The sequence below is a fragment of the Pantherophis guttatus genome, chromosome 1, assembly GCF_059756535.1.
Source record: "Pantherophis guttatus breed Tessera chromosome 1, ASM5975653v1, whole genome shotgun sequence".
NCBI lineage: Eukaryota > Metazoa > Chordata > Lepidosauria > Squamata > Colubridae > Pantherophis > Pantherophis guttatus.
Genome location: NC_142063.1, coordinates 101,795,331 through 101,823,189, shown reverse-complemented (window position 1 = coordinate 101,823,189; position 27,859 = coordinate 101,795,331). Strand labels below are relative to the sequence as shown.

Below are 27,859 nucleotides of genomic sequence, written 5' to 3'. Positions count from 1 at the left end.
ATTTCTTCAAACAAAATTTTAAGAAAAAGATTTCCCAGTCTTTGAGTTTTACTTGAGTTTATCTTTTTAATGCTAGAAATTTATTTGTGCTACACCTTAATATTGAGATAAATATTGATTTTTCAATATTTTTAAAAGTGGGCAAAATGTACTAATCCTGTCAATAGTCTTGAAGATTTAATTAAAATGTTTTTCAAGCAGCCAGATCAATATTAGTTAATATGCTTGCATGAAGCGAAAACAAAACAGTAAGCTGTATCTCCAATAAATAGTTGGTCCACATATCTTGCTAAACTATTCTTTACTCTTTTCAAATTGACTGGTTTATATGAAAATCATGATTTAAAACCTTCAATTTACAAAACATTCTAAATCAAACTCCAATATGGTGTAAGATCTTCTTATCTGTGGTCAAAACAGAATAATCAAATGTACAACTGTAGATACATGGGCATTCTTCTGCATACAGGCTAATGACTATCCTAAGATAAGGGTAAAATGACTATAATTACCAGTCCTGTATCATGAAATGACTGACCTTATTTTTCCATTGGGAATACTTCTAGCTTTTAGGCCGATAGCATGTTCAATCAATGTTACATCTGAATTCATTACTCCTTGTCCTGCCCTCATGTGCTTTGGAGAATAGTTGACCCCCTCTTCTCTGTGACAGGCCCTCAAAGATTGGAAGACTGCTATCATGTCACACATTGTCCTTCTCTTTGTTAGACTAGACATATCCAATTCCTGCAACCATTCATCGTATGCTTTAGGATCTTAATCATCTTTGTTGATCTTCTCTGCACTCTTTCTAGAATCTCAACATCTTTTTTATGTCATGGTGACCAAAATATTGTATTTACATACTGTACTTGTATGTATTGTATGTACATACTCAGTTTCCATAAAAATTACTTCACCCTAGTCAGGATACAAATTACCAATTACATAATCTGTTTTATACCAATAGTAGAGAATATGTGCAGCTCAGGATCAAATTGTTGTGTTTCTCCCCATCTTTAAAGATTATAAACAGACAAGAATTATTTGTAGTTATAAAACATTTATAGTAGTTTTGCATTTTTGATTCCACTTAAGTTAATGAGGCCAAGACTGAAATAATTTTAGATTTTTGACAAATGTGAAAACTAAGTACCAAACATTTAATAATGCATAAAGAAGTAATTGATTTGCAATTCCAGATGATCCTCTGAGGAGCAATTTAAATGCTAGTCGCTGCCTACAACTGATTTTTTTTCTCCCTGATACAGTAAATAATGTATTATATATGTCAGACATAAAAAAAAGGTCGGTATACAAAGGAGACCATTTCTCCATGAAATTTATTTGCCTATAATTCAGACCTAATGACTGTTACTGTCAACAGTTGTTTGGTATGAATAGTGAATTGAGCAGTAGAAAAGACAAAAGTAAGTACGTAGAAATGTTGCAGTAGTATTGTAATCTTAATTTTTAAGAAAATAATAATTTCATTGTAAAAAAGGAATTTATTATAAAATAACAAATCACTGCTGAGGCTTGTGAGAGCCAATTGTTAAATTTTCTGGAATGCTGTGTTATATAATATCAGACTAATACTGATTTTATAGGCTTATTTACCAAGAATTAACTTCCATTTTGTTGAATAGTACCTACTCCTGGATATAGAATTGGTCTATAAACAGTGTATATATATTAGAAGTAAAATAAGCAGTAGTTTTACAACAATATTGATTGTAACTATGCAATTAATACCAGTGCAGCATTTTAAGTGTCTCATAGTAAGAAAGATGATTACTGTGACATCTGTAAATAAATGCAGTGGATTGAAATGATTAAAACTGATTATAAGTGAAACATTTGATAACAAATAGGAGTTATTCACTAATTATCTCCAAAAGGATAAATAGTATGTCACCCAATCTGTTTTTAAGCAACTGAAAACAGTAAGCAGGGGCAAGGAAAAAGGCCCTGGGAAATTTTTCAAATTTGGCTGTACTTAAGACATTAACTTTACCCTTTAGCACTAGAAAGCTGCTTATGTTTTCCTTAGCTCCTACGAGATCTTATTTATCATGGTAAATGTTCATCATGAAAGAAGTCTCTTGAGATGGTGCTACACTGGCCCATGATAATAAACAACCAAATGCACAAAACATATGGCATATTGGCAACACTTATTATCATAAGTACTTTAACTCATTTTCTTTTCTCTATGGAATACAATCTTGATGTTTTCCTTTAAAAATTAATCTGCTTGAAGAACATTACTTCAGAAGACAATTCACCCACTTGCTTCCCTCCAGATGTCTATGAATTTACCGTGAACAAATTTTCTTATTTAGAATAGGCTTTCATAAGAGATCACTATGGGAAATGAGGGAGGGATATCCATCCACCCATCCTTCCATCCAACATCTCTTTAATCATTTAAAGAGATGTTCAATCATTTAATCATTACCTATGATTAAACAAATGTGGAATGCAAAAGTCTTTACAACTTCTAGGTGACAACAAAATAATACACAGTACTCTTTCTGGTGCCATCTAATGATTGTCCTCATTTTTGTAGCTCAGATCGGTACATCTACTTAGTCAGACAAGTCGTGATTCTTTTTCACTAACCTGTGCTAGTTCAGTTTACCTGCCACCAGATCCATCCTAAGAGCTGGCTTTTGGCTAGTGGGAGAAATTTGAAAAAAAAGGGAGCCCATAAGTTGAGATTTTGAGACCACTATGCTAAATCATAAGACAAAAGAAAATGCCTAGAAGCCAAACAAACTTTATGGCTTAACATGATGTGGTAAGCCAGCCAGAAATTAAATTTGAAAATGGCTTATGATAATATATTGTTTTAAATGTTAGAATTATCAATCCAAATAACTCTTAAGGTATCTTTTAATGTATTAATAGAGATAATGAATTGTCATTGGCACATAGGATGTGGGACATTTAATCTTCCAGCTCTGAGCTTAATGAAAATAGCATTAGCACTAGCACTTAGACTTATATTTACCTCCCCATAGTGCTTTACAGCACTCTCTTTGCAGTTTACAATGTCAACATATAGCCACCAACAATCTGGGTCTTCATTTTACCAACCTTGAAAGGATGGAAGGCACACTAGGATCGAACTCCAAACTGTGGGCAGAGTATGCCTACAATACTATATTGTAACTACTACACCACCAGAGTCTTTGTATTTGCATTTATGTTAGAAAAAAGTTCCGAGGGAGGGAGGAAGAGAGAGAGAGAGATCCATATATTAATTAAGGAACAGTGCTTTATGACTTTGCATATGTAACCATAGCCAATTCAGTTTATTGAACAAACCATTGTTAAGCAAACCATAGTTTAGCACAACATGTGAACCCTGTCAAAGAATCTTGTATTTTTTACAGGCTTATGGACACCCTACAAAATTACAAAGATTAGTGTCCATCTCTACATCATACATACTAAACTGCCTGAAATGAAATAGCACATTAAATCCATGTAGTTCTGTATTGCTGACACTATAGCCATCTTCAAGAACTCGGGGGAGAAATCAACTCAATTTATAGATGCCAAGAAATGAATCTCAGATTTTTGTATTTTTTTTTTTGCTTTAAAATATGTATTTTATAATGAAAATCTTTGCCTTCCCTCCAAATTTATGTTTAATTAAGTCTAGAAAGCTTATCTGTAGCTTATTTTATTCAATTCTGAAATATTTGAAATATTTCCTGTTTGGCTGCTGCAATAAGATTGCAGTGTAAACCAAGAAGCTGAAAGGAATATAAGAGTATCCTACTTCTGAAATAAATTGAACAATTTGACAGTTATCACTTGTTCAAATTAAGAAGAAATTTTGGCAACATAAGTAATAAACCATAATGATTACTGTAATAGAATGGATAACTTATATTTTAATGGCCAGCTGTAAAGAATTGTGTCTATGCCTAGACATAAGAGAAGAAACCAGTACTGTACATCAAATCTACCCAGAAAGTCCCTGGAAATTGCTAGTTCATTATTTTATTGCTACCATTCATGGTACAGAATTACTACCAGAACTGTGATGAATATAGTCTGGATTCCCAGGAAGGAGGAGTAAGAAACAATTCAATTCAGATGGTTTGTATGAGATAAAGAGAGTGAAAATTGCTTCTCCGTAAGAGTTTTCAGACTGTATGCTTTATGGGGGTGGTAGTCTGCTTTAGTTTGGCAAGGTTTTGTCTGTAGGTGAGGATCAATAAAGAAATCTGCTTGGAACAATCACAGTGTGTCTTTCTTTGAATAATACAATACAATATCAATGTATTGTAGCTATTCTACCTGACTAAAAAACAAGCAATTTAAAAGAAAAAGGCACTGTTGGAGTTGCAAATGCATACTTTGTTAAGCTAAGCATCATTTATATTGGGTGGAATGTCTGTAATTATTGGCATATTTTTTCTTATACTGCACTTTGTTATAGAAGTTATTACTCTTCTAAAGTAAATGAAATGCATGAGAATGAAAGAGATTTAGATACAAAAGTGTGTAAATGTAATATAAAAAAAAAACATTTTCCCTACAGTTTTCATGAATGCAGCAATACCAATCGCAGCTGTTCTCATAGTAAGTATAAACATTTATATTAAAATGCAATTTTATTTTTTTGAAAAAAAAATTGAGAAAGACACGCCTTTTTAGTAATGAATGTGTTGATTCTGCTTTTGCTGATTTTAAATTACTGTGAGGAGATCTGGGTCCATAAAGTTTGTTCATGCTATAGGAAGGAAGGAAGACACCAAATTCCAGCAATTGCTCTTCCCAATAGCTACTAGAAAAAAAGCTTTGCGGAGAGATAAGAAACATAGGAACAACATGAAAGATGATACTAAGGACTGCAGTAAAAGATGAAATATAAATTAAAAAGGTCAGTGTAAATCACACTGGCCTTTCCCATTGCAGATGCACCTCAGGATTTCAAGATTATGCTGAACTGAAACTCAGCATCATCTAGAAACAGAGTACTGGTTTGGAGCTAGGATGGATTATATTCTCGATGCATTGGCTGACAGAGTGATGGATGGGTAAAAAAAGAGTAGTAACTAGTTTATATTATTTTAAAAGCTATAGAAAATTATAATGTACAATAAGGCTGGTTTTGTTATTCTTGAATCTCTTGACAGTAACTGATTCCGTCTGCTACATATAGGACAGACTTCAGCTCATTCTCATTGCCATCTTCCTTTGGGTAGAACTTTCTTTTGGAACTAGTCCAGTAATAAAATACAATTAATTGTCTTAGCTGGGGCAAATTCAGGCACTTTTCCAGTCACAACTCATGGACTTACTCTACATTCAGAGAAACTTCTTTGATTCCTTTTATTTATTTACTTAATCTGTATGGCATCTTTTCCAAATTGTTCTGGGCAACTAATATTAAGAAACACCACCAAGTGACAACCCCCATAAAAGAATATGCAAGCGCACCCATAAAATAAATAAAAAAAAGAAAACTCTTACATAAATGGTCTATTTATAGCTGTATATATTATGCTGCTTGGTAATCATTAATAGTTCTATAAGAGTAACAGTTCTGCTGATCTTTTGGATATTTGAAGTTCAATAAAAATCTGACTGAAAATATGTCTTTAATACATAAATGATCTGATACCATAAATGGCATTTTGTTTTTGTTTTTCTAATAAGACGTTTGTTGTCCATGCTCATCTCGTTGTCAATGCTGACTTTTCTCCTTCGGTGGCCTTTGCATCGCTCTCCCTTTTCCACATCCTTGTGACACCCCTCTTCCTACTCTCCAGTGTGGTTAGATCCACTGTTAAAGCTCTTGTAAGGTAAGGTTTCATGAGTGAACTCACCCCAAAGTTAAGACACTTGAAAATAGTCACCTCCATTGCTGCAGGAGTTACAATTTGGTTTAGATTTACCGTATTTTTCGGACTATAAGACACACCGGAGTATAAGACGCACCTTAGTTTTTGGGGAGGAAAATAAGAATAAAGCTGATTGGCGGCGGGTGTATCAGCCTCCCAGAATACCCCCAATCAGCGGTTCCCAGAGGTGAACTTTAGCAACAGGTTTGTTGGTTGTGAGCGCTGCTGCGCCTTGCTTTTTTTTCAGCCTCTGAAACCCCCGTTTCAGAGTCTGGGCGGGGCTACATTCGGTGTATAAGACGCACCCAAATTTTCACCCTCTTTTAGGAGGGAAAAGGTGCCTCTTATACTCCCAAAAATACGGATATCATCTTTGTGGGTTTTCTACAAAAGGTCCGTTGTTGTTAGTAAATCATGGCGAATTTCCCTACATTACATTATCAGCTTCTCTAGAGCTTCTATTGCCAATATTCATTGTAGTATGCCTTGTGATTTTTGTGGGAAATGTATATTAGGATGTGAGAATCAATTTGATGTAGTTCTTAAGGCACCAGCTAGAAACTGGAAAACCATGAGTTCTAGTCCCACAAAGCTAGCTAGCCCTAGGATGCAGAAAAGAGGGAACTGTTTCTGAAAAACCTTTTTTAAAAACCTGCAAAGACTTGTTTTCAATCTCTGAAAATCAGTCATGATCAAACAGAATATATAGATGTAGAGTTAAAGGTAGAGGTAGAGATATAGAACATTTGTTAATTGTTTATGGAGGGAAATAACATTGATTCTGCTGAAACACTAAGGAAATACATCTTCTCAATCCTGCTATTAGTATTACAGCTGATGTCATGGTAGAATTAAATCTAAGCGTAATTACTGATGGAATTTATGATTAATCATATATTTGGGTTCTATGCAACTGTATCATCCTTGAATATGATGATGGACTAGAAAACTATGTATAGACTGAAGGAGTACAGAACTGTATACAAAACACAATAGTTTCATCCAACCCTAAAAGAGACACTACCAATTAAGGATATGCAATGTTTGCTGAGTAAGGAATATAATGTTCTAAAGAACAGTGGAATGTTCCATGTCATTCTATATTGTACCAAATCATACCATGTCGTTTCCAGACCACATCATTTCAGGAAATGTTTAGCAGTTTTTGAAAGTAAATACTCCATAATGAAAGGAATTTAACGTTGCACCTGAGTAGTGTAACTCTGAAAAAGACTTGTTTCATCTTGAACACCTTAAATTTATTCTAGGTTAGTGGACTGTCTCACAGAAATCCTCAAACTAGCCTGAAACAGCATGATACAGAGAGGAACACAATGTGCTATTGTTTATTGGAATATTCCTTTCCCAGATCAACACATTTTGCACATCCCTATTTTTAAGGGTTTTTTTTTTACTTGAATTTAATGCAGCTTATTTAGGACAGATGTGTGATATATAATGAGGAACAGCCATTGGCAATAAAACATTTACAATTTATATAATAGTATTAACATTGTCTGAAGTGGTGTAGGTTTCCTGCCTAAGCAGGGGGTTGGACTAGAAGACCTCCAAGGTCCCTTCCAACTCTGTTATTCTATTCTACTAGCTAGTACTGGTCTAATATCTTATACATACATGTTATAAATATTCTAATAAATAATCAATAGCAGAGATGGAGCCATCAAAACTTCAAGGTTATACTCAAAGTATAATGAAGTAATGAAGTTTTTCTGCTCATGATTTCAACAATAATTAGAATTCCACAGCTTTGTTCCAAAATGTATTTGGTGGATACAGTTATTCACCATAGAAACTGAAATGTGGCATAATCAAGCAATACATAAACAGTTATAAAAGCCCTAAAAACTGTCATGCAAAGTATAAATATAAAGTCCTAATAGCAAGTTATCTTAATATTCTTATTCAGATTCCTAAAGGGGCAGTATGTATTTTGGATCATTTTTCAGTGCATTATTATGCATCCTTACCCAATCAAAATGGAATCCTTAGGGCTAGACATCAAAATGGGATCAAGGGCTGCAGTTTCCTAAAGTAATGAACACTGCTATTGCATGCAGCAGTGGTATGATTTGTTTAGCTTGCTACCATTCTTCTCTTTTCATAGTGTCCAAAAGTTAAATGAATTTCTCTCGAGTGAAGAAATTGCAGAAGAGCACGATAAATGTTCTGAGCCAAGAAGCCCAGACAACCACAGCAAATATCAGATTCTTGTAAGTGTCATTTTAATTTGATTGTGAAACTGGCAACATCTCATTCTTAAATCTTTGCTTGTACAGTAATGCCAATAACTGTCATTTTCCTTGTAATTAATAGCCACAGTAGTAAAATTTAACATCTACTTATTGTAGATTATATGGTGACTACTCTTTGTTTAAAGCCAGCAGTGGATGATGAGACAGTTTGCTGGTAGGAACTGTCAGCTGCATTCTGAAACGATTGCAGGGGGGGAAATCCAATCCTTATTAGAATTGTTGGGATGCATCTCAGTCAACAGCACTGTATAAAGGCATGCAGTTTGCTGATTTGTTAGAGTCCCCTGGAACAGGATTAAATACCCAACAGCAGTAACAGATCCAAGATAATCAAGAATTGCACACTTAGAAAATGATTTCATGGATTATGCTGCACCATAGTTTGAATTAAGTGATGGGTTTAAGTAGTCAAAGTATCTTGTTTCAGGTATTTTGCTAAATCATGAACCATGGTTTGCACCCAGAAAAACTTGAGGTGATATTTTGCACTATGCTATCATAAAAAAAACCTCATTATGGCATAGTACAGTACGTAAACCCAGCCAAAATTGACGAAGTCCTTCACCTCTGCCTTTACTCAACCCAAACATTTGTGGTACAAACCACCTTTTCTTCTCTTAGCTAAGGAGTGCATCTCCTAGGAAACTAACTCATTGTCCATTGCTGACATCTGCATTCATGCCCCCACTCACGATGTTTCTGTCTTCCTGGTCTTGCACAGACCCTCAAAGTTGTTAACCGTAAGAGGCCTGCCAGAGAGGACTGGAACAATTACAGCTCTCCTGTAAGAAGATCTGTTAGCAGCACAGAAGCAGATGATTTTTGTGTAAAGGTGATAATAAGGTCACTCTTTCTAATTATGTTGTTTCTACTAAGTATAAAAATTCTAGTACTATAGTCCCATGCTGAGAATGCAATCCAAATTTATCTCCTGCAGTAGAGGACTACCAATTTTTTTTCTCGTTAACACAGAAAATAGACAACAATTTTGGCAATATGATTATCAGATTGGAAGATAGGCCTCTTGAAGGAGCATGGATTACTTTCAAGGAGAAAGAAAATAATAGTTTCCACATAGCTTTGTTAATCATAATTTGTTGATCACATCACAATTTATGTTCACATATCACACCATGCCATAAAACAGTGAGGCTCAATAACCAAAATCAAGCAAATCACATTATAGCTTAGCATAATGTATGAACCTAGCCATTTACTCTTTCCACTCCTTTAAGTTTCAGGCTTAAATTATGCTAGGGGAGGTGTAGCATCTGTAGTAATCTTTATGTCAATCTTATTAAGAATGAATAAAGGCCTCTGAGCAGATTCATTATTCATTCTTTCTCACATTAAGTACGAACTGAGAATCCCCATGTATCAGGGGCTAGAATAAAAGACTTCTATGGAAACAATGGTGTCTCCATACATATCTCAATCAATTTTTAAAAATAAACACAAAGTTGTTCTTTATCTTGTATGATTAGAAGATGGATTATGGGGTTGCATGTCCTCCATTTTTTGTATGAACTTCCACTTACTAACCTCTGTTTCCTAATCTGATTTTATTTTATATGAATAAATGTGGCTAATTGTAAAATTTATTTCTCCAACAGTCTAGGAGGATAATTGTCTATAGAAAGTAGAAATAGAATTTAATTGTTAGATATATAATTATTTTTATTCTGTGCTCAATATTGAATCAGCCTATACGCATTTTTATGTTTAGCATTGCTCTTAGTTATGCTGCATAACTTTATCAACTGTTAAAAATAAACAATGCTATCTTCAGATGAATTTATTCTCAGGAGTGTACAGAATTGCTTTTCAGACTTAAACTCTTTACAGGGGAAAAAAACGTAATCTGAGTTAATTTACTTCTAGTAAAAAAAAAAATACTTAGAGACACATTATTCTTATAACATGACTGTTCTGTACACAAAAGTCTGATAGGAAGAGTTATGGGATTTTGGTTGTTTATTACTTTTCGAATAGAAGATCTATTTTTTAAATTTTAAAAATCAAGATGCAATGGACTTGATCCAGAAAGAAACATACTGATGAGACAGAGAAATATTTATTTGATCTACTATGTTGTATCATGCATTCTATGATGTTGCAACAGAAATTTTAAATTATTGTACTTCTTTTGATTGAATTGGAAAAGCTTGGGAAGAAGCTCTTAGAACAGATAAGGACGTTCTGTACTCTATTATCTATGAACCTGGTTCCCCCCTCCATTCAACAGTTGCCTATTATCAATACTTTTAAAAAAGAAATTTTAAAAGGGAAAATATGTATGATGTTTTGCAACAACATAGATCATTTATGTTCCTGTTGCTGTTGCGGCCATAGGTCATGAATGGATTTTTCACATGGACGCCAGAAGGAGTTCCAACTTTATCCAGCGTTGATATTCGAATTCCTCAAGGTATTAATGCATTTATTACAATGATTAGGATTTGCAAATGTTCATAATCAAGCACTATGCAATAATAAATGCCTGAGCACAAAACAGAAACAGGAGCACATCTATATCTACAACGCAATATGTACTATGAATGAGGATGATCTTAGCAATGTGCATGAGAAAAAAATGGTTCATTTAAAAATCAGTTGCCTAATTGTTCTCTGGACTGGGGCAAATGTAAGTCAACATTTCAAGAATAATAGATTTTTTTCTATTGTTGCAGGTCAGTTAACAATGATTGTGGGACAAGTAGGCTGTGGCAAATCATCTCTCTTGTTAGGAATACTTGGAGAGATGCAGAAGATATCTGGGAATGTGATCTGGAACAGGTAATTTTAGTTTATTCTTTTAGTTGCTGTATAGCTTTTTGTTTAAGGTACAGACCTGTCACGTCTTTAATATATATGAATTATATTACTATAGAATGAATCCTGAATTCTATTGATATTGCATAAGTTGCTAAATACCTTCGCTTTCCTCATTTAATTAATTTATTTTATTTTATTATTTTATTTTATTTTTGAATTTGTATACCGCCCTTCTCCCTGAGGACTCAGGGCGGTGAACAGCCAAATAAAAACATCAAATACAAATATTAAAACACAGTTAAATATATATATATAGATTTGGCCCCATTAATTAAAACGATAAACAAAACAAAACAATTAAAAAACCCTTAAAAGGAATTAAGCCAGCCCGGCTTGTTGAAAAAAGAAAGTTTTAAGGGCACGGCGGAAGGCACTGAGGTCATGGATTCTCCTTATCTCAGGGGGCAACTGATTCCAGAGGGTGGGTGCCCCCACAGAGAAGGCCCTCCCCCTGGGGGTCACCAGACTGCATTGTTTGGCTGATGGCACCCCGAGGAGGCCCTCTCTGTGGGAGCGCACGGGTCGGTGGGAGGTCGTCGGTGGCAGTAGGCGGTCTCGAAGATAGCTAGGCCCTATGCCCTGGAGCGCTTTAAAGATGATAACCAACACCTTGAAGTGCACCCGGAAGACCACCGGGAGCCAGTGCAGTTCACGCAGGAGTGGTGTTACATGGGAGCCACATGAACAGCTACTGTAGATTCAACATGTAGATTCAACATGTGTCTTTGTGTCACAACCAGCTACATGTAGGGATGCAGTGGCTCAGTGGCTAAGATGCTGACCTTGTCAATCAAAAGGTCGGCAGTTCAGCGGTTCGAATCCCTAGTGCTGCATAACAGAGTGAGCTTCCGTTACTTGTCCCAGCTTCTGCCATCCTAGCAGTTTGAAAGCATGTAAAAAATGCAAGTAGAAAAATAGTAACCACCTTTGGTAGGACGGTAACAGCGTTCCCTGCGCTTTTGACGTTTAGTCATGCCGGCCACATGACCACGGAGACGTCTTCGGACAGCGCTGGCTCTTTGAGCACCACCCCCTAGAGTCAGAAAAGACTAGCACATATGTGTGAGGGGAACCTTTACCTTTATCTTACAGCTACATGTCCATGTTGGTCACAACCAGCTACACACTTTTTGTATCATTGTACTCGTAACTGAGAAAATTGATCACATGGCAGTAACTTTGTGACTACGTGAAAAAAGAACATTCATTTGCCTTCAAACTGGGAAATATATAAAGTTGCTTCAGTGCATCAGACAAAATAGGATAAGATCCTGTTGTGCAGGAAACGTTATAATATGTTAAACTTTTTTTTTCTCTGTTATTTCTGATATTACAGCAGCATTCCTGACAGTGAGACGGGGGAAGACGTTAGGTATGATAATTAATTTGATTCTGTCATACAACGCAAAGTAACAAAGACATCTAATATGATAGAAGATTTTTTTTTAAAAAAGAATCAAAATATTTTTTTATCCGAAAAACCGTATAGGCTATTTCGATGAGTATGTTTTGATGCTTGGAATGACCAACCACAGTGAATCCAGAATGAGTTACTGTATATCACAAGTCTGTGAATGTTGATCATATTTATTTACTTTTAAAATTCAAGCATTTCTAATGAGTTGCATTAGAAAAACTACTAAGTTACTGTGTACCTGTTTTGCAGCTCTGACATGGAAACAACTGTTGAAATGGAGCCCAGGTACAGTATTTTAAAAACAGTGTTAAAAAAAACTTGCAAAAATTTCTGTCAACAAAGCAGTTTCATTATGCTATAATTGTAAGATCAAAGATCTGGACTGTAAGATCTTTTATGTACTTTCTGTATAGTGTTATGTCAAAAAAGAAAGAAATCCCTAAATATCCAATAAGTTCATGCAAATGTCTAGATAACTTCTACTAACTTTGTAAACTGAAAAATTCTGCTTTATAGAGTATCTGCTTTTTATCATTATAATTCTCTGATGTGCAAAAATCAGAACAGCCCATATACTATATTACTAGAATAATACTATCTGGTGCGTCTATGCTTCTTTAAAAAAATACACTGCTAAGGTAAAAAGCACATTTAACACTGAGGGTCACTCAGATTTTGCTCTAGCTTCTCTGGAGCTAGTTAGAAAAAGAAGAAAAAGACAAAGAATTTATATCAAGACAAAAAGGCATTATTGACTAAATGATATTCTCAATGGTTGAGATACATAAAATCAAGGAAGAACTATATCATGACTAAAGGTACAACATAATTGCTAAATTGTGCATAATTTGGATAATTGCTAAATTATGCATAATTCAGGAAAATGGCATAGCGAATAAATGTTTCTGCTCATTAAGATGTCTGAGTCCCTATCTGTATGATTATCTATAAAAGTGATAAGTAGAAGTCAAGGATATAAGCATTCATAATGATTCATATGAATTGAAAATGTCCATTAACAGTACTTTTTGAAAGAAAAGTTTTTCTTCCAATTTTTTTTTTAAATTTGATTTATATGCCGCCCTTCTCCGGAGACTCAGGGCGGCTTACAATGCGTTAAGCAATAGCCTTCATACTTTTGTATATTTTATACAAAGTCAGCTTATTGCCCCACAATCTGGGTCCTCATTTTACCTACCTTAGAAAGGATGGAAGGCTGAGTCAACCTTGAGCCTGGTGAGATTTGAACTTGCAGTAATTGCAGGCAGCTGATGTTAATAACAGTGCTTTAGTCTGCTGCGCTACCAGAGACAATCTAACCACAGATGTCATATTTTATATTTAATTAATATGGTGATACATAATGTAGAATGACTCACCATACAATAGTTCAGAAGAATTAATAAATTTAGTTTCTTTTACTATTGAAATGCCAAACTGGGACGTCTTCCAGGGAGGTATGGCAAACTTAAGATGGCTTTGCAAAAGTGGAGCTAATGACCACAGCAAAGATCAAAGAAACAACAAAAAGCTAAATAAGATTTTGATCTTAGAAAGTTATAAATGGACTAAGCATCCATTTTAAGCATAAAATTGGAATATTGAAACTTAAATAATATTTTGGAATTAATTTTAAAGACAAACAGCTTCTCATGGGAAATCAATTCTGTTTTGTACTTTAGAAGACAAAACAAAGATAAGCAATTTCATAATTTTAAAAACTGGACACTAGGGGGAACTAAAGATTTTAGATAAAAAATTAAAACTCTGAAATGTTGCAAGACATTATAACAATAAGAACACCAAAGGAAACTTTTGAGGAGTGGAATGAGAAAATAGTAACTACAATATCAACAATGTCAGTAATAACGTCTGTTTCTATGGATAGACTATGTCAAAAAGATGTTATTTAAGAAATGAGAAATGTAGAACAAATTTTATCTGGCAAGCTAGAGATGGTATCAAAAGTGGATTTACAACTGATGGGCCAAGATAATGACTTAGAAAAAGATATTTCATTGATTATATAAAAGAAACTGACAGAATTTAAAATTTAAAAATGAAATGCAAATGACAAACCAAGAAAGTGATCTTCATAATTTTTCCTACTGGGTTTACAAAAATGGCTTATTAAAGCCTTGAAGAACTCTCTGTGATGGAATAAAGAAAAAATGAAGAGATATTAATCCTATGTCAATATTTGAATGAACTAAAGATTAAGACTATTAAAAGTAAAAGAAAAAAAAATAAAAGTTGGTTTAATGAATCATGGTTATTACTTCTGGCAATCTTTTATGAACATTGAAGTGACACCAGAACTACAAAGATGATGTTTTGTGGATTTGTTTATTCTGTAGATAAGAGATGTGTTATGGGATAAAGAGGGGGTGAAGAGTCACTAAATTTGTTTATATTTCCTGTGATGAAGATTCGAAGTCACATCTTTATTTCTTTTCTGTTTAAAATATTCTTACTTTTCTCTTTCTTCTCTTTTTGTCTTGCACTTTTTATTCCTTCTTCCTATTCTTTTTTCTTTTAAGTTTAGTTTGTATAAGATTTTACTATTATAATCAAAATTCTTAATAAAAAAATTATATATGTGAAAAATATCAAATTGGGAACTAAGTTGACATCAAAGTAATCTCACTACAATCTTGCATATAGTTAAGGCGAACAAATTTAGAAAGAATAACTTAACTGATAATGCACTTATCAGTTAATGACAATATTCCTTTTTTATGAACTCCCTTTTTATGACCCTGTAATCCTTTAATTCAGGGTAGAGTCAGGGCGACTGGGTGGAGCTGAGCATTTACTGGCAGGAGGCCCTTCCTGACACCACTCGAGAGTTCTCAGTATTTTTTTTCCTTGTACCCTAGGAGAGAAATATCTGCCGTTATCTAGGATTAAACTCTCAACCTTCTAAGTGGGAGGCAAGTGTCTTCACCACTAGGCTACCACATTGCTCATTCCTTTTTTTATGTACAATAGGAAATATTAATTTGTCTTTTGAGGAAGACATAAAACTAACATTATAGTGAAGAATCATTTCAGTATTTTTGAAAGCAAATAGACATCAAACATAAAAACACTTGGATGAATTCTTTTCTTTTCTTTTCTTTTTCAGAAAAAGAGGACCAGTGGCATATGCTTCTCAGAAACCATGGTTGTTAAATGCTACTGTGGAAGAAAATATTACTTTTGAAAGCCCCTTCAATAAACAAAGGTAATGTATTTAAGAGCCATGTAAAAACTAATTATAGTCAATCCTCATTATCATCCTGTCTGTAAACATTTTTATTGTTGCTGATAATGTTATTTTCCTAGCTACATGGTACAAATGTTGAGTTGTTATCTTTCAAATATGTAATGTTCTGAAGCATCAATCCATATTGATCGAGGATCTCTCTCTTCCTGAAAAGTCTCTCAAATAATATATTTTTCCAATCTGGAAAATTACTTATAAAATAAGTAAACAATGGGTTTGAGTACATTTCAGCACCATATACTATTTTTTTAGTTATAATATGCCACATTTGCTTCTGACAGCCTCCTTTAAGAAGTCATTTATTTATGTTTGTATTAATAATATGAGGCAATACAAGTCATACTCTCAAATTCTGCAGAAATAATATGGAATCACTATCATGATAGATCCATGGCAAGATGACCTCAATTATTCTTATTCTTAAGAATAATTCTAACATAAATAGTGTCTTAACACTCTTTATTAAATAACAGTTTCAACATAGAACTCTCACAGTTCTTATTATATCACCTTCTCCTAAGCCCTTCTTTTTCCCTTTTTGATGTTTATTTTTTTTAGATACCACCATCACATTTTAGATTTTTTCCCAATTTATTTTGTAGTAATCTATACTTCTCAGTACTAATAAATGAATGTTATTCTCTTGACCTACAGTGTTGACAAATTTAAACTTGCAAATAATCTGATTTAAATAATTTAGATCCTGAAGCCCCTAAAGGCAATTATAGATTATAATCTCCAAGAAATACAAAAGCAAGGTGCACTTTTTTTAGCTTCAAAATATTTGACAGTGAGCTATTAGAGTATAATTTATTTGCCTGAAACAGGTGGGATTCCCATTGGAAAAATAAGTGCTTAGCAAGCATGCATTTTCCAATGTGTGACTTTTCCAGCTGATTAATCTTGCTTTTAAGTACATGAAATATGCTGGTGAGGCAATCTCCACATGAATTGACAATTACCCTTTTTGTTTCCACAGGTATAAAGCAGTAATTGATGCTTGCTGTCTTCAGCCTGATATTGACATACTACCTCATGGAGACCAAACACAGATTGGAGAAAGGGTTAGTGGCTATGTATAATTAGAAAACATTAAGTACCCAAATGTTATCACATGGCCTTAAATCTGTAACTGGTGTTTGAGAAAACGGCTTTGTACAGCAAACTCAGTTTCGGTTCCTTGGGATGAAGGTGTTATACTTAATACACAGTGTTACAGCTTTTCTATCTGCCATACCTCAATTAGTATCTCTGGTGTCCCTGGCACTGACTGAAATACTGTATTGGAAAAGTATATTTATTAAACAAAGCATTTTTTCATTATCTAGAAAGCATTCATGAAAGTCATGTTAGAATAGTCCAATTAAAGTAAGAAGTAGAAAGGCATTTGTTAATAAACATGGAATATATTTTCTTACTGAAGATTGAAATCGGTACCAATGAAAATTCTGTCATAATCTAGGAGTTCAGATATTCAAACAGTTTGGGTCATCTAACAGCAACAATCTAGATTTGTTATTCATTATTCATCTAGACATTTTGTTCATTGCTTCAGTAGATCTAGACTTGTAGTTGATGTTCTTTCATGGACATGGTAGTATCAATAGAGCATATAATGGCTAAAATGCAATATTAAAAGGTAAAAATATTAGAATGTTATAGAATGTCCAAGGAACAATAGAAGACATTGAAGCCAAGCTACGACATAGAGGTTGATAGCATTGTCAAAGGACAGCTTTATTAATAATTGCATTTTAACTTTGATTTATATAATTTCTAAGTCATGAACACAATGATCCTGACTAAACTGTTACCTCAGTCTTACTTTTCCAGCTGTATTCTGGGAATAATTACCATTGACTGCAGGAGCTGTTAATAGGATGAATAATTGAATGATGAACCATTTTGTAATTTAGAAATAATATATACATTATTCAGATATTAATTAGGGTATTTTTAGAGTGAGTATGAAAATTCTGACTATCTTGATTAATACCTTTTTATACTTTTGACTGCTTTACCTTTTAAGCATACCTTGAAATAATATATACATTATTCAGATATTAATTAGGGTATTTTTAGAGTGAGTATGAAAATTCTGACTATCTTGATTAATACCTTTTTATACTTTTGACTGCTTTTAAGCATACCTTGAAATAATATATACATTATTCAGATATTAATTAGGGTATTTTTAGAGTGAGTATGAAAATTCTGACTATCTTGATTAATACCTTTTTATACTTTTGTCTGCTTTACCTTTTAAGCATACCTTGAAATGTCAGGTTTGGGAAAGCATAGTTTGAATAATAATGTCTCAAAATTGTATAGGTTTATAATTGAATTATTTTATCCTTTCCCCAAGGGTATTAATTTATCTGGAGGTCAGCGCCAAAGGATCAGTGTAGCAAGAGCTCTTTACCAACAGACAAATGTGGTATTTTTGGTAGGTTTACTCTTACTAATTCTACCATCTAAACTGAAAAGGCTTTCCTTTGTCTATAAATGACATACTTCAACCTAAAAACTCAGCATTCCAAAATTCCTGGACTAACAACAACCAATTCTATCGAGAATACATACTCTGGATCCACAATGTCAATAGAATATTTTCTCCAGTATGATGCTAGTTTCCACACCTAAGATCACAGTGGACAGATAAATTCTAGAAATAATTTTCCATTGTTATTTGTTCTCTCTGTCTCAACTGGGCTTTATTAACATTCCCAGCTAGCCCAGCTTTATAATCTGGCTTTTGCAGCTCAAAAGTGTTAGCTCACTGCTTCTGAACCCTTAGTGTTAATGTTTACACTTACATTCCACAGAGGGATAATGTGTTGCCAAAGTTGATGAACTCCTTTCCCTTGGGCTGGAAAAATGAGAATTGTAGCTTGAATTCTCTTCTTTCTCTCTTACTGTACCTAGTTTTTGTAAATTGGTTAGTTCCAGTACTTATATCCCACCCCAAACCCATTTTGTCAGCAAACACTGATTTTAACTCTCTTAAAATATTTTAAAAACAGAACAACTATAGTGCAGTATAGTACTGAATATCTTTAGTTGGTTAATATCCTTTTTTTTTAGGATGATCCATTTTCAGCATTAGATATCCACTTGAGTGATCATCTCATGCAAGAAGGAATTCTGAATTTGCTAAGAGCAGACAAAAGAACTATTGTTTTGGTTACCCACAAACTACAGTATCTGCCCCATGCTGACTGGGTAATGAAGCATCTTTATACTGATTTGTTAATCTTAATATTATGTTCATAAATATTCAAAATGGTGTGTAGGTGTGATTCAGCAAGTACTTTTAAATTGTAAAAGTACTATTAAGTACTTTTAAACTGTTTTAGTTTGGGGGAGGGGGTGAAGGCAATGGACTCAAGTAAATTGTGTCCCTGCTACATAAGTGTTTAACTTTGGTTTTTATGCCTCCACCTGCCCTTAGTGATGATGTTATATCATTGTAACCCTTGTAGATATTTCCTTTGTAACTTGGAATTGTTACTGTTCCTGGTAACCCTACCCCAGATAATGTTGTAAGACTCTCAGGGCAATTCATGCTTTATTTATTAATCTCTGTTAATTAATGCAACCAATTATAAGCAGTAAAATGCGTGTCTCATTTGCATATTTGCATGTTTGCATGGACCATATTTATTTGCATTAAACAGTGAAGTATGATTTGGAAAGGAGTAGGTTTTCATTTCCCTATCTCTTCCATTACATTTAGATTGTTTTTGGAAATTTATATCTAAATAGGGTACTACCTTTTTGTTATGGTTATAATAAGAGATAAAATTATAATAAAAATTAAATTAAGTTTACAGTTATTTATAAAGAGCCCTGGTGACACAGTGGTTAAAGTATTGCAAGCAAACTCTGTCCACAGCCTGGAGTACTGTCTTAATGGGCTTAAGATTTATTCAGCTTTCCATCCTTCCGAAGTCAATAAACTCAGGACCCAGAGCGTGCTGTAAAGCATTATGGGGCGGTAAATAAGTCTGGGTGCCATTGCTATTGCTATTTATCTCAGCCCCAAACTATCCAAATAAATGAATGAACATCATTAAATTACAATGTATTTCAGAAAAGCTCCATTAAAACTGTTAAAATAAACAGACCTCAGCAGGAACAGATATACAAAAGTTGGGATGCCTTCCTGAGATCACCTTGTATCTCTTGCTCACCAACTCTATTGGTCACTTCCATCTTTAGACTTATGGACAGAACCTCTGATCACAGATTAAAATCTGGGCAATTTATTTAATTTAAATTCTTGGACCTTCAAATTTGTTTCTTGTTGTATGTAATAAATAAGTAAATAAGTTTTTTACTGCATCAAAACCTAGTAATGTATTTGATTTCTGAAATGTGTTTCAGTCTCTCTTCTTGTCATTTATGAATTTGTCAGTAATTTAAACAGTGCAATGCAGTGGTGCAATCATTAAAATCTAAGTCTTGTGTTGTTCGGTCTTACTGAGCTTAATCTCTTGCACTAAGTAGGAACAAGAAGTATGTAAATGATGGAGTAATTCCACTAATAATATTGAACTATTGGCATTTGGGTCCTATCCATAAAACATTGTTGGAGGAAAAGAATTCATCATTTTATTGAAAGATGGCCTAATTTTAAAGAATCCTAAAACAAATGTCCAAAAAGGGAAGCATTTCAAATTATAACTAATCTGACATACTTTCAGGCATTTCATGGGAAATTTGAGCTAGCTTAGAGGTAGCCTAAAGTCTTTGAAGAGAAAAGACTGACCACATATTTTGGAGAAATGTTGGTTTCAGTAAACAGTTCAATTGATTGAAAAGGAATGATATGAAAACAGTCAGAAACATTTAGTTATGAGCCACTTCAATTTCCCCAAATCCAAATAATTTTGCTAAAAGTGAAAAATCTTTTCCAAAAATCCTTTCCACAGTAGTAGCAAGGAGGATCAGAACAATGCCAGCAGTATTATAGAATTGTAGTGCAGGCCTCATAACGTTGCAGACGTGTCCCAAATCATATACATATCCAAAATAGGCAGAGCTTGTATTGCAAGGTACATCATCTGCAAGACCTACAACCCCATTGGTCTTTTCTATTTTTTTCTGTAGTTAAACCACTTATCAAATCAAATCTTTATTACAATCATAGACCACATATTAAAGCACTTAAGCTTCCACTTGTAATGTATTTTCGATAGCTGAACACAAACAATTGTAAAGACTTCTTACCATGATTTATGGTTCAACTCAGTTGTCCTGCTATCTAATGGAAAGGAAAAGCAAGAGAAGGATGTTGTAAAATGCTTAGGGTTATATTAGTTGTTTCTAAAATCCATATGTGTATTCCAAACTACAAGTGTTAAATATGAATCAGATGACCGGAGTTGACTTAAAAGTTATACACATAATCAATGTTTGCCTTGTCTTAGGAGTACAAGCTTGTGTTGCTACATTACCTTATAATGCAGCAGTTTCATCATAGTCTGGTCACGATGCAATAATCCTTTGTTTCCTCTTGTGAAATTTCCCCAAAATTTTTAAGAATACCCATTTTTAAATAGGTGCAATTTTTTAAAAAATATCTATCCTGATTAGGATAGCTATTAGGATATTCTTTGACTTGATTTTTTTTTTCCATTTGCAGACGGTATACTGTAATTGGTAGGAATTTTGAGAGTTTGAGCTCTAATTTTGTCAAATTGGGAAAGACTGATATAGATGAACTAAGCATACAGAATGTCATTTTTCTAATCCTACTTCTTCTGGAAGAATTAATTTTTAATTAAATCCCCCTATAACAAAAGCAGCTATTAATGGATGATGTAAAAAGAAAACATTTTTGTGATGAATAAAAGGTTGATTTTTCCAGATTATTGCAGTGAAGGATGGTACAATTCAGCGAGAAGGCACACTAAAGGATATCCAGAAATCTGAATCTGAGCTCTTTGAACATTGGAAAACATTAATGAATCGCCAGGACCAAGAACTAGAAAAGGCCTGTTCTGTTTTGTTTTTCTTAATCTCAGTAGCGATAGGCAAAAATGTTTATCCTGGCATTTTAACATAATTAGATATTAATATTTTAAACAGGTATGTTGCATTGGAGGACTTTATGCAGTTACTATTTATAAAATGAAATGTATTAACTCTTTTAGTTTAAATGGTTATTTTAGTTCACTCTAAATTATCTTAGGAAAATATTCTTCTGAAGAATAATATACAAATGATTTTAAAAAATGCATGTGGTTTCCATTCTCATTAGATAACTACCTTGCTGGTTGAGAATTCTGAGAATTGAAACATGAAACATCTAGAATGTACCAGTTTAGGAAAGATGTCATATGTGAATTAAACATTTATAGTTTTAAAATACTTTTAACTTTTAAAACATAAAAGGAAAATATTTTTCTTCTGAATGAAAATAAAGTTACTCAAATTAAAGTTTTTAAAAATTGGTCTTTTTTTTCCCAATTCTTCTTACCTTCCTACAGTCATGCATTTCAACAAGCTAACATTTCTGTTGTAATTTTCTGTCATGTGAATACTAAAAAAAATGACAGTGAAGTAAACCATGCAGAATTAAAATGAAAGTTGGAACTTTGCATTTTAACAATGCAATCATAACTTTTTAAACAAGATGAAAAGCAATTACAATTTTTGAAGATGGTCTCTTTGCAGCTGCCATGCAGTGACTGTTTTCACCAGCAGAAATATTTGGCAGTGAAAAGCTGCTACCAACAATGTTACATAGCTTGATGGAACGTCCCCATATTTCATGATTGGGTTCTGCTGGATTCAGAGTTTTACAGAGCAAAGGAACTCTAGGTTTAAAAATAGTGAAACTTTTTTTTTAATTGCAATGGAGATTTTTTTTTTTTTACATTCTTGAACCACAGTGGATAGAATAACAACAACGAAAAAATGCACTTTGGATGTTAGATGTCATGATGAATCTACTGTGTTGCTTCTTCCCAGATCCACTTAGGATACTTCTGAAACTCTTGTTATCTAGTGTGAATCTTTTCCCTTGGAACACAGTATACAAAATTGTGACTCAGCTATAAAGTAAAGTTCAGAAGATTGGAATGGTTCAGTTTAGATGTGTTTCCATATGCAACTTACGTCTCACAGTTTCAACCCTGTCCATCACCTTTAAACTTGGTAACACAAGAGTAATGATATTCCAATCCAGCTTCTGAAACTCATACAATAGTTTGATTTCTTAATCCTTGTTAATGGCTGAGCCATTATAGCATCATAACATTATATCTTCATTAACCTCAAATGATACCCCTTAATGGAATTAAAAATTTATCGCCTCAAATTTATTTGGCTCATTTAATTTTTAATATCCAAACAATTTTGAAATATAATTATTTGACAGAAAAATATATAAAAAATAATGGTGGTACTCAAATTAACTTGTTTCCCTACCTTTTAGGAGACTCTAATTGAAAGAAAAACTGTATTAGATAAGAAGAATATTAAAAATACAGTGCATTCTCAAGAAGTCCTACTCCAAGATGAAGAAGAGGATGATGGTAAATTAGTTTTAGAAAATGTTTTATTTTCATTAACATCAGTTACTGTTTGTCAATATTTAGATAATAGGCAATAAGAAAATTTTCTTATAACTCATTAGTTCTCTTCCTGTCAATTTATAGAAGAGATGCCTGAAAGTGATGATGATGACAACTTGTCTTCTATCCTTCATCGAAGAACAGAGATGTCATGGCAAGCATGTGGAAAGTATCTCAGCTCAGCAGGACTTCTCTTCTTGCCTCTGTTGATCTTTTCTCAACTTCTAAAACATTCAGTCATGGTGTCCATTGACTATTGGCTAGCCTTGTGGACATCTGATGCTATTTCTTCTGAGACAGGGAAAAACTGCTCTTTTTGTCAGGTATTTGTGGTTCAAAATTCACCTTTCCATGTTTGTTCTTCCCATCATCTTTTATTATAACATCTCATAGCTTGACTTCATCAAGATTCCACCAATTAGATACACCTAGTGTGATATTAGTATATCTTATTGACCAAGCTAAATCTGGTTAATACTTGGAAGGTGGACTATTAAAAAAATATCACAATTGTAGGCCGGGCTGGAAAGAAAAAAAAATGATGGCAATCCAAAACCATCTGGGTATGGTTGCCAAGAAAGTATGGAGATATCAGTGAAGTCATAAGGTCTTAAAACTGTCTATGAAGAAAACTTTATCTTTTCTCATTTTATTAAGAATGATAAAACATATTTTTAATCTCAGGCCGCATCCAGTGCTTTATGAAAATTGAGTTCCAAATACTGATTACTTTTTTGCACAAGTAAAAAAGTAATAAAGTAAAGAAAAGATGAATTTAGCTGGAAATGATTATCTTGGTCTGACCATAATTAAATAACCTGTCACAGAATAACTAATTCTATAGTCTTTTTTTTTCCTCCTTTTTTTTTAGGAATCCAAATTTAGCCATTTTTCATATTCAAAGATCTTCAGCATTCTTTGTTGTGTTGGGATTATATTGTGCCTTGTAACATCCATAGCAGTAGAATGGACTGGTTTAAAAGTTGCCAAGAAGCTTCACTGTAGTCTGCTGAATAAAATTATTCTGGCCCCAATGAGGTATTGTATTAAATGAAACAAGAAAACAGAATGCTATCTTAATAAAGTTATGTGCAATCTTTAAATAACCCATGATGTTCAATTATGTACATTTAATTTCATTCTTTGTGCATCCTGCAGAATCGTGTTAGGAAAGTATACATTTTCCTGTCTCAATGGGCTCATTTTATTAAACAAACAATGACATAGAGACTCCTTATCACTAACGATCTCATAATTTAATGCACCCTGTTTATATGCTCCTTATTTACCACTTAATCTAATATAATCTTAATTTAATCAAGTTAATGTAATCAGCATAATCAAATAGTCTGTAATTTTAATCCAGCTCAATATGTTTTGCGAATCTTAGTCTATTCCTTTCTCTTTTAATATTTTTCTTCATGGAATTAAATAGAAACCGCTAGAGACTCAATTGTATATATGGAGATTGGAAGCAAGTTTAATAAAAAAAATTTAAAAGAGAGAGTTTTTTTCACCAGTATATTATATATTTGTTTATGTATGTGTTTATGCATACACAAACATATAGACATACAGTACATATATTCCTTGTTATGTTCAAGAAGAAACATAATGTGGCAATAAAGTAGTATTTGTGAATGTTAAAATTAAAAATATATTCCAAATCCTAAATTTTTACTGTATACAGGACGTGGTAGCTCAGTGCCTACGATGCTGAGCTTGTTGATCAAAAGGTCGGCAGTTCAGCGGTTCAAATCCCTAGTGCTGTGTAATGGGGTGAGCTCCCATTACTTGTCCCAGCTTCTGCCAACCTAGCAGTTCGAAAGCACGTAAAAAATGCAAGTAGAAAAATAGGGACCACCTTTGGTGGAAAGGTAACAGCGTTCCATGCGCATTTGGTGTTTAGTCATGCCAGCCACATGACCACGGAGATGTCTTCAGACAGCGCTGACTCTTCGGCTTTGAAACGGAGATGAACACTGCCCCCTAGAGTCAGGAACGGCTAGCACAAATGTGCGAGGGGAACCTTTACCTTGATCTATGGCATGTCATGAAATTTCATTATTAGATAGTCCATTTATGCTGGTTATACCATAATAATGTAAGCACTGAAAAGAAGCAAATCGCCATGTTCTTAAAGAATTTATGGTGTTTAGAAGCTTGACTGACCTGACTTCTTTGAAAGTTAGCATGACAGAAGGTTAACTGGAGCTGGGTCATGTAACTCCTATTTCGCTGCAAAGAATTTGAATTTTCTGTAACCTCTGCTACTGTCTAATAGACAGATTGCTGCAGTTAAGGTCTGAGTAGCTGTAATGTCATTGAGAAGAATTCTAAACCAGCATACCTTCTCTCTGACTTGTTAAATTGTTTTCATGTTTGATATAAATGAGAATTTAAAGATAAAATAATCCAGTCTCTAAACAATTTAAATAATTTTGAACATTTAGACTTCTTGGAGTCGTTATTTAATTAAAAGCAAATATCATTTTATTCCTTTATTTTACTTAAACTCTAATGTTAATTTTTATTGTTCTTTCTTTCCTTAATGCAAACTATTTACTAATCATTTCCTTGGTCTAGCAACGATTTGTACTTGCAAAATGTAGTAATATAATTATTTGGAATTCTGTAAAATTTATTGACTATTTGGTATTTTTTCATTAACAATAGCTAAATAAAATAATTCTAAAAGGCCTAGGCAAGAAAATCTGAAATACATACAAATCCGTTTTTAATATTCAATATCAAATTCTGCTTTTGTTATCTATTACAGATTTTTTGAAACAACACCCCTGGGAAGTATTTTGAACAGATTTTCAGCAGATTGTAACACTATTGATCAGGTATTTAAGAAACAATGGATTCTGATTTCTGTACTGAATTTCAATACAAAAAAAACACAGCAATAATTAGAATGAATGCCACACTCAGAACATATTAGGACCATACAAATAACATTCATGTGAAATAATATCACATATATACTATCCTGTCACTGTCAAAACATGGATATATAACATTTCCATGAGGACATCTTCATTTTTTATTCTTAAAATGAAAGCCCAACAGTATCATACTATTCAGAAATCAATCCTGCTGAATGCCGTGGATCTTGTTTCTAAATAAACATGTTTAGAGGTTGTTGTAAATAATGCAGAACATTCCTAAATGGGGTCACAGATGTAAATAAAATGGCAACTCCTTCACTGCTTCCAAATCTGTAGCTGGTTAAAGATAGGATAAGCACAGAGTTTCTGGTTGACTTGCCTTTGGTTACACTACATAGTAGTTTTTATGCCATCAGGTCAGTGGTGAAATCCAAATTTTTTTACTACTGGTTCTGTGGGCATGGCTTGATGGGTGTGGTATGGCTTAGTGTGCATGGCAGGGGAAAGATACTGCAAAATTTCCATTCCCACCTCACTCCAGGGGAAGGATACTGCAAAATTCCCATTTCCTCCCCACTTCTGGGGGAAGGATATTGCAAAATCTCCATTCTCCTTTGACTTCTATGACAAGTAAATATGTATTGAATGCAGTGGATCAAAGATTGCCCTCTTACATCTCATTTTAGCATTTCCAGTTTTCTGTTGTCATTGAAAACCCATTTGTCTTCCGGCTCCAAAGCAGTCTCTCTACTATTGGAGGAGGACTTTTGAATATCGACCAATAAAATTGCTTCATCCGTAGATTGTCTTTTTATAGCCTGACTCTTAGGCAAAATATGCTTATTCTGCAATAGGGTCATGACCATTTAAAATTTAATTCAACTTATCAGACATTACTTATGTGCAGCTCCTGTTTTAATGAATAGCTAGTACTGAGTTCAAGGAGCTGTCTCCCCAAATATCTCCCAAGTAGGCGTCCTATCCTTCACATTTGCTACCGAATTTCCAGCCAGCATGGGAGAAGCTCTATGGGGTGATTTCCATCCTCTGAAATCCACTGAGAAAAATATCTAATCTCTACTTATGAACAGACTACAGGAAGAATCTTTCTGCATCCCGCAAGGCTTTGCTCAGTAGTGCTAATAGTTTAGTATATAAACAGATGAACAATCTCCTGAAAGCTGCAGTACATAATACAGATGTAATAACACATCATGCATATACAGTACTTAAATCATTTTTCCCACTCCCTTGGCAAAAAGCTATTTTTGCATATAAACCCAAATAGCTGTGGTGGGTTTCCCCTCCCCCCTCTGACTGCTTGATCCCGCCTCCTCGATTAATCTCCAATCCACTTTTCTTTTCATCTCTTCTAGCCGTAAAACTCCCCCAGCCAATTCACTGATGACATTGCCCACCCGCCCGCCTGCCTTCCCTCCCCCTCCTTCCCTCTCTCTGTCCCTCTCCCTCTCTCCCTTGGCTGAGTTGCCTGGGGATACTTCTGAATCCTTTGTCCCTCTCTCTTGTTAGCTACAGAGTAGAATCTCAGGAGGGCAAAGGCTGAAGGGGAAAAGCCTTGTGGTTTTATCTCGATCAATCAGTAGTCATCTTTCTTCCATAACCTCAAATCTTTGACTCTTAATATCTTTAAATGTAAATTAATTTTAACTTTAAATTTAACTAAATTAAGAAAATGTAATCACATTTAAATTTATCTTGTAG

At 33.8% G+C, this 27,859-nt stretch overlaps 1 protein-coding gene across 3 annotated transcripts in view; it reads left to right on the top strand.

Annotated features, from left to right (window-relative positions):
* Nucleotides 1-27,859, top strand: part of ABCC8 (ATP binding cassette subfamily C member 8) — a 65,124-nt gene that overhangs the window by 21,983 nt on the left and 15,282 nt on the right. For 2 of the 3 annotated variants that reach the window (XM_060687715.2, XM_087879631.1), the window contains 17 exons: nucleotides 4,562-4,602; nucleotides 5,683-5,828; nucleotides 7,993-8,098; nucleotides 8,862-8,972; nucleotides 10,493-10,568; nucleotides 10,831-10,936; nucleotides 12,312-12,347; nucleotides 12,642-12,677; nucleotides 15,520-15,618; nucleotides 16,640-16,724; nucleotides 18,026-18,106; nucleotides 18,745-18,882; nucleotides 21,533-21,658; nucleotides 23,105-23,204; nucleotides 23,328-23,566; nucleotides 24,115-24,281; nucleotides 26,023-26,092. In XM_060687715.2, the coding sequence (XP_060543698.2) occupies nucleotides 4,562-4,602; nucleotides 5,683-5,828; nucleotides 7,993-8,098; nucleotides 8,862-8,972; nucleotides 10,493-10,568; nucleotides 10,831-10,936; nucleotides 12,312-12,347; nucleotides 12,642-12,677; nucleotides 15,520-15,618; nucleotides 16,640-16,724; nucleotides 18,026-18,106; nucleotides 18,745-18,882; nucleotides 21,533-21,658; nucleotides 23,105-23,204; nucleotides 23,328-23,566; nucleotides 24,115-24,281; nucleotides 26,023-26,092 (1,763 nt within the window). The remainder of the gene's footprint in view (nucleotides 1-4,561; nucleotides 4,603-5,682; nucleotides 5,829-7,992; nucleotides 8,099-8,861; nucleotides 8,973-10,492; nucleotides 10,569-10,830; nucleotides 10,937-12,311; nucleotides 12,348-12,641; nucleotides 12,678-15,519; nucleotides 15,619-16,639; nucleotides 16,725-18,025; nucleotides 18,107-18,744; nucleotides 18,883-21,532; nucleotides 21,659-23,104; nucleotides 23,205-23,327; nucleotides 23,567-24,114; nucleotides 24,282-26,022; nucleotides 26,093-27,859) is intronic. The other variant, XM_087879624.1, reaches the window with a different exon arrangement.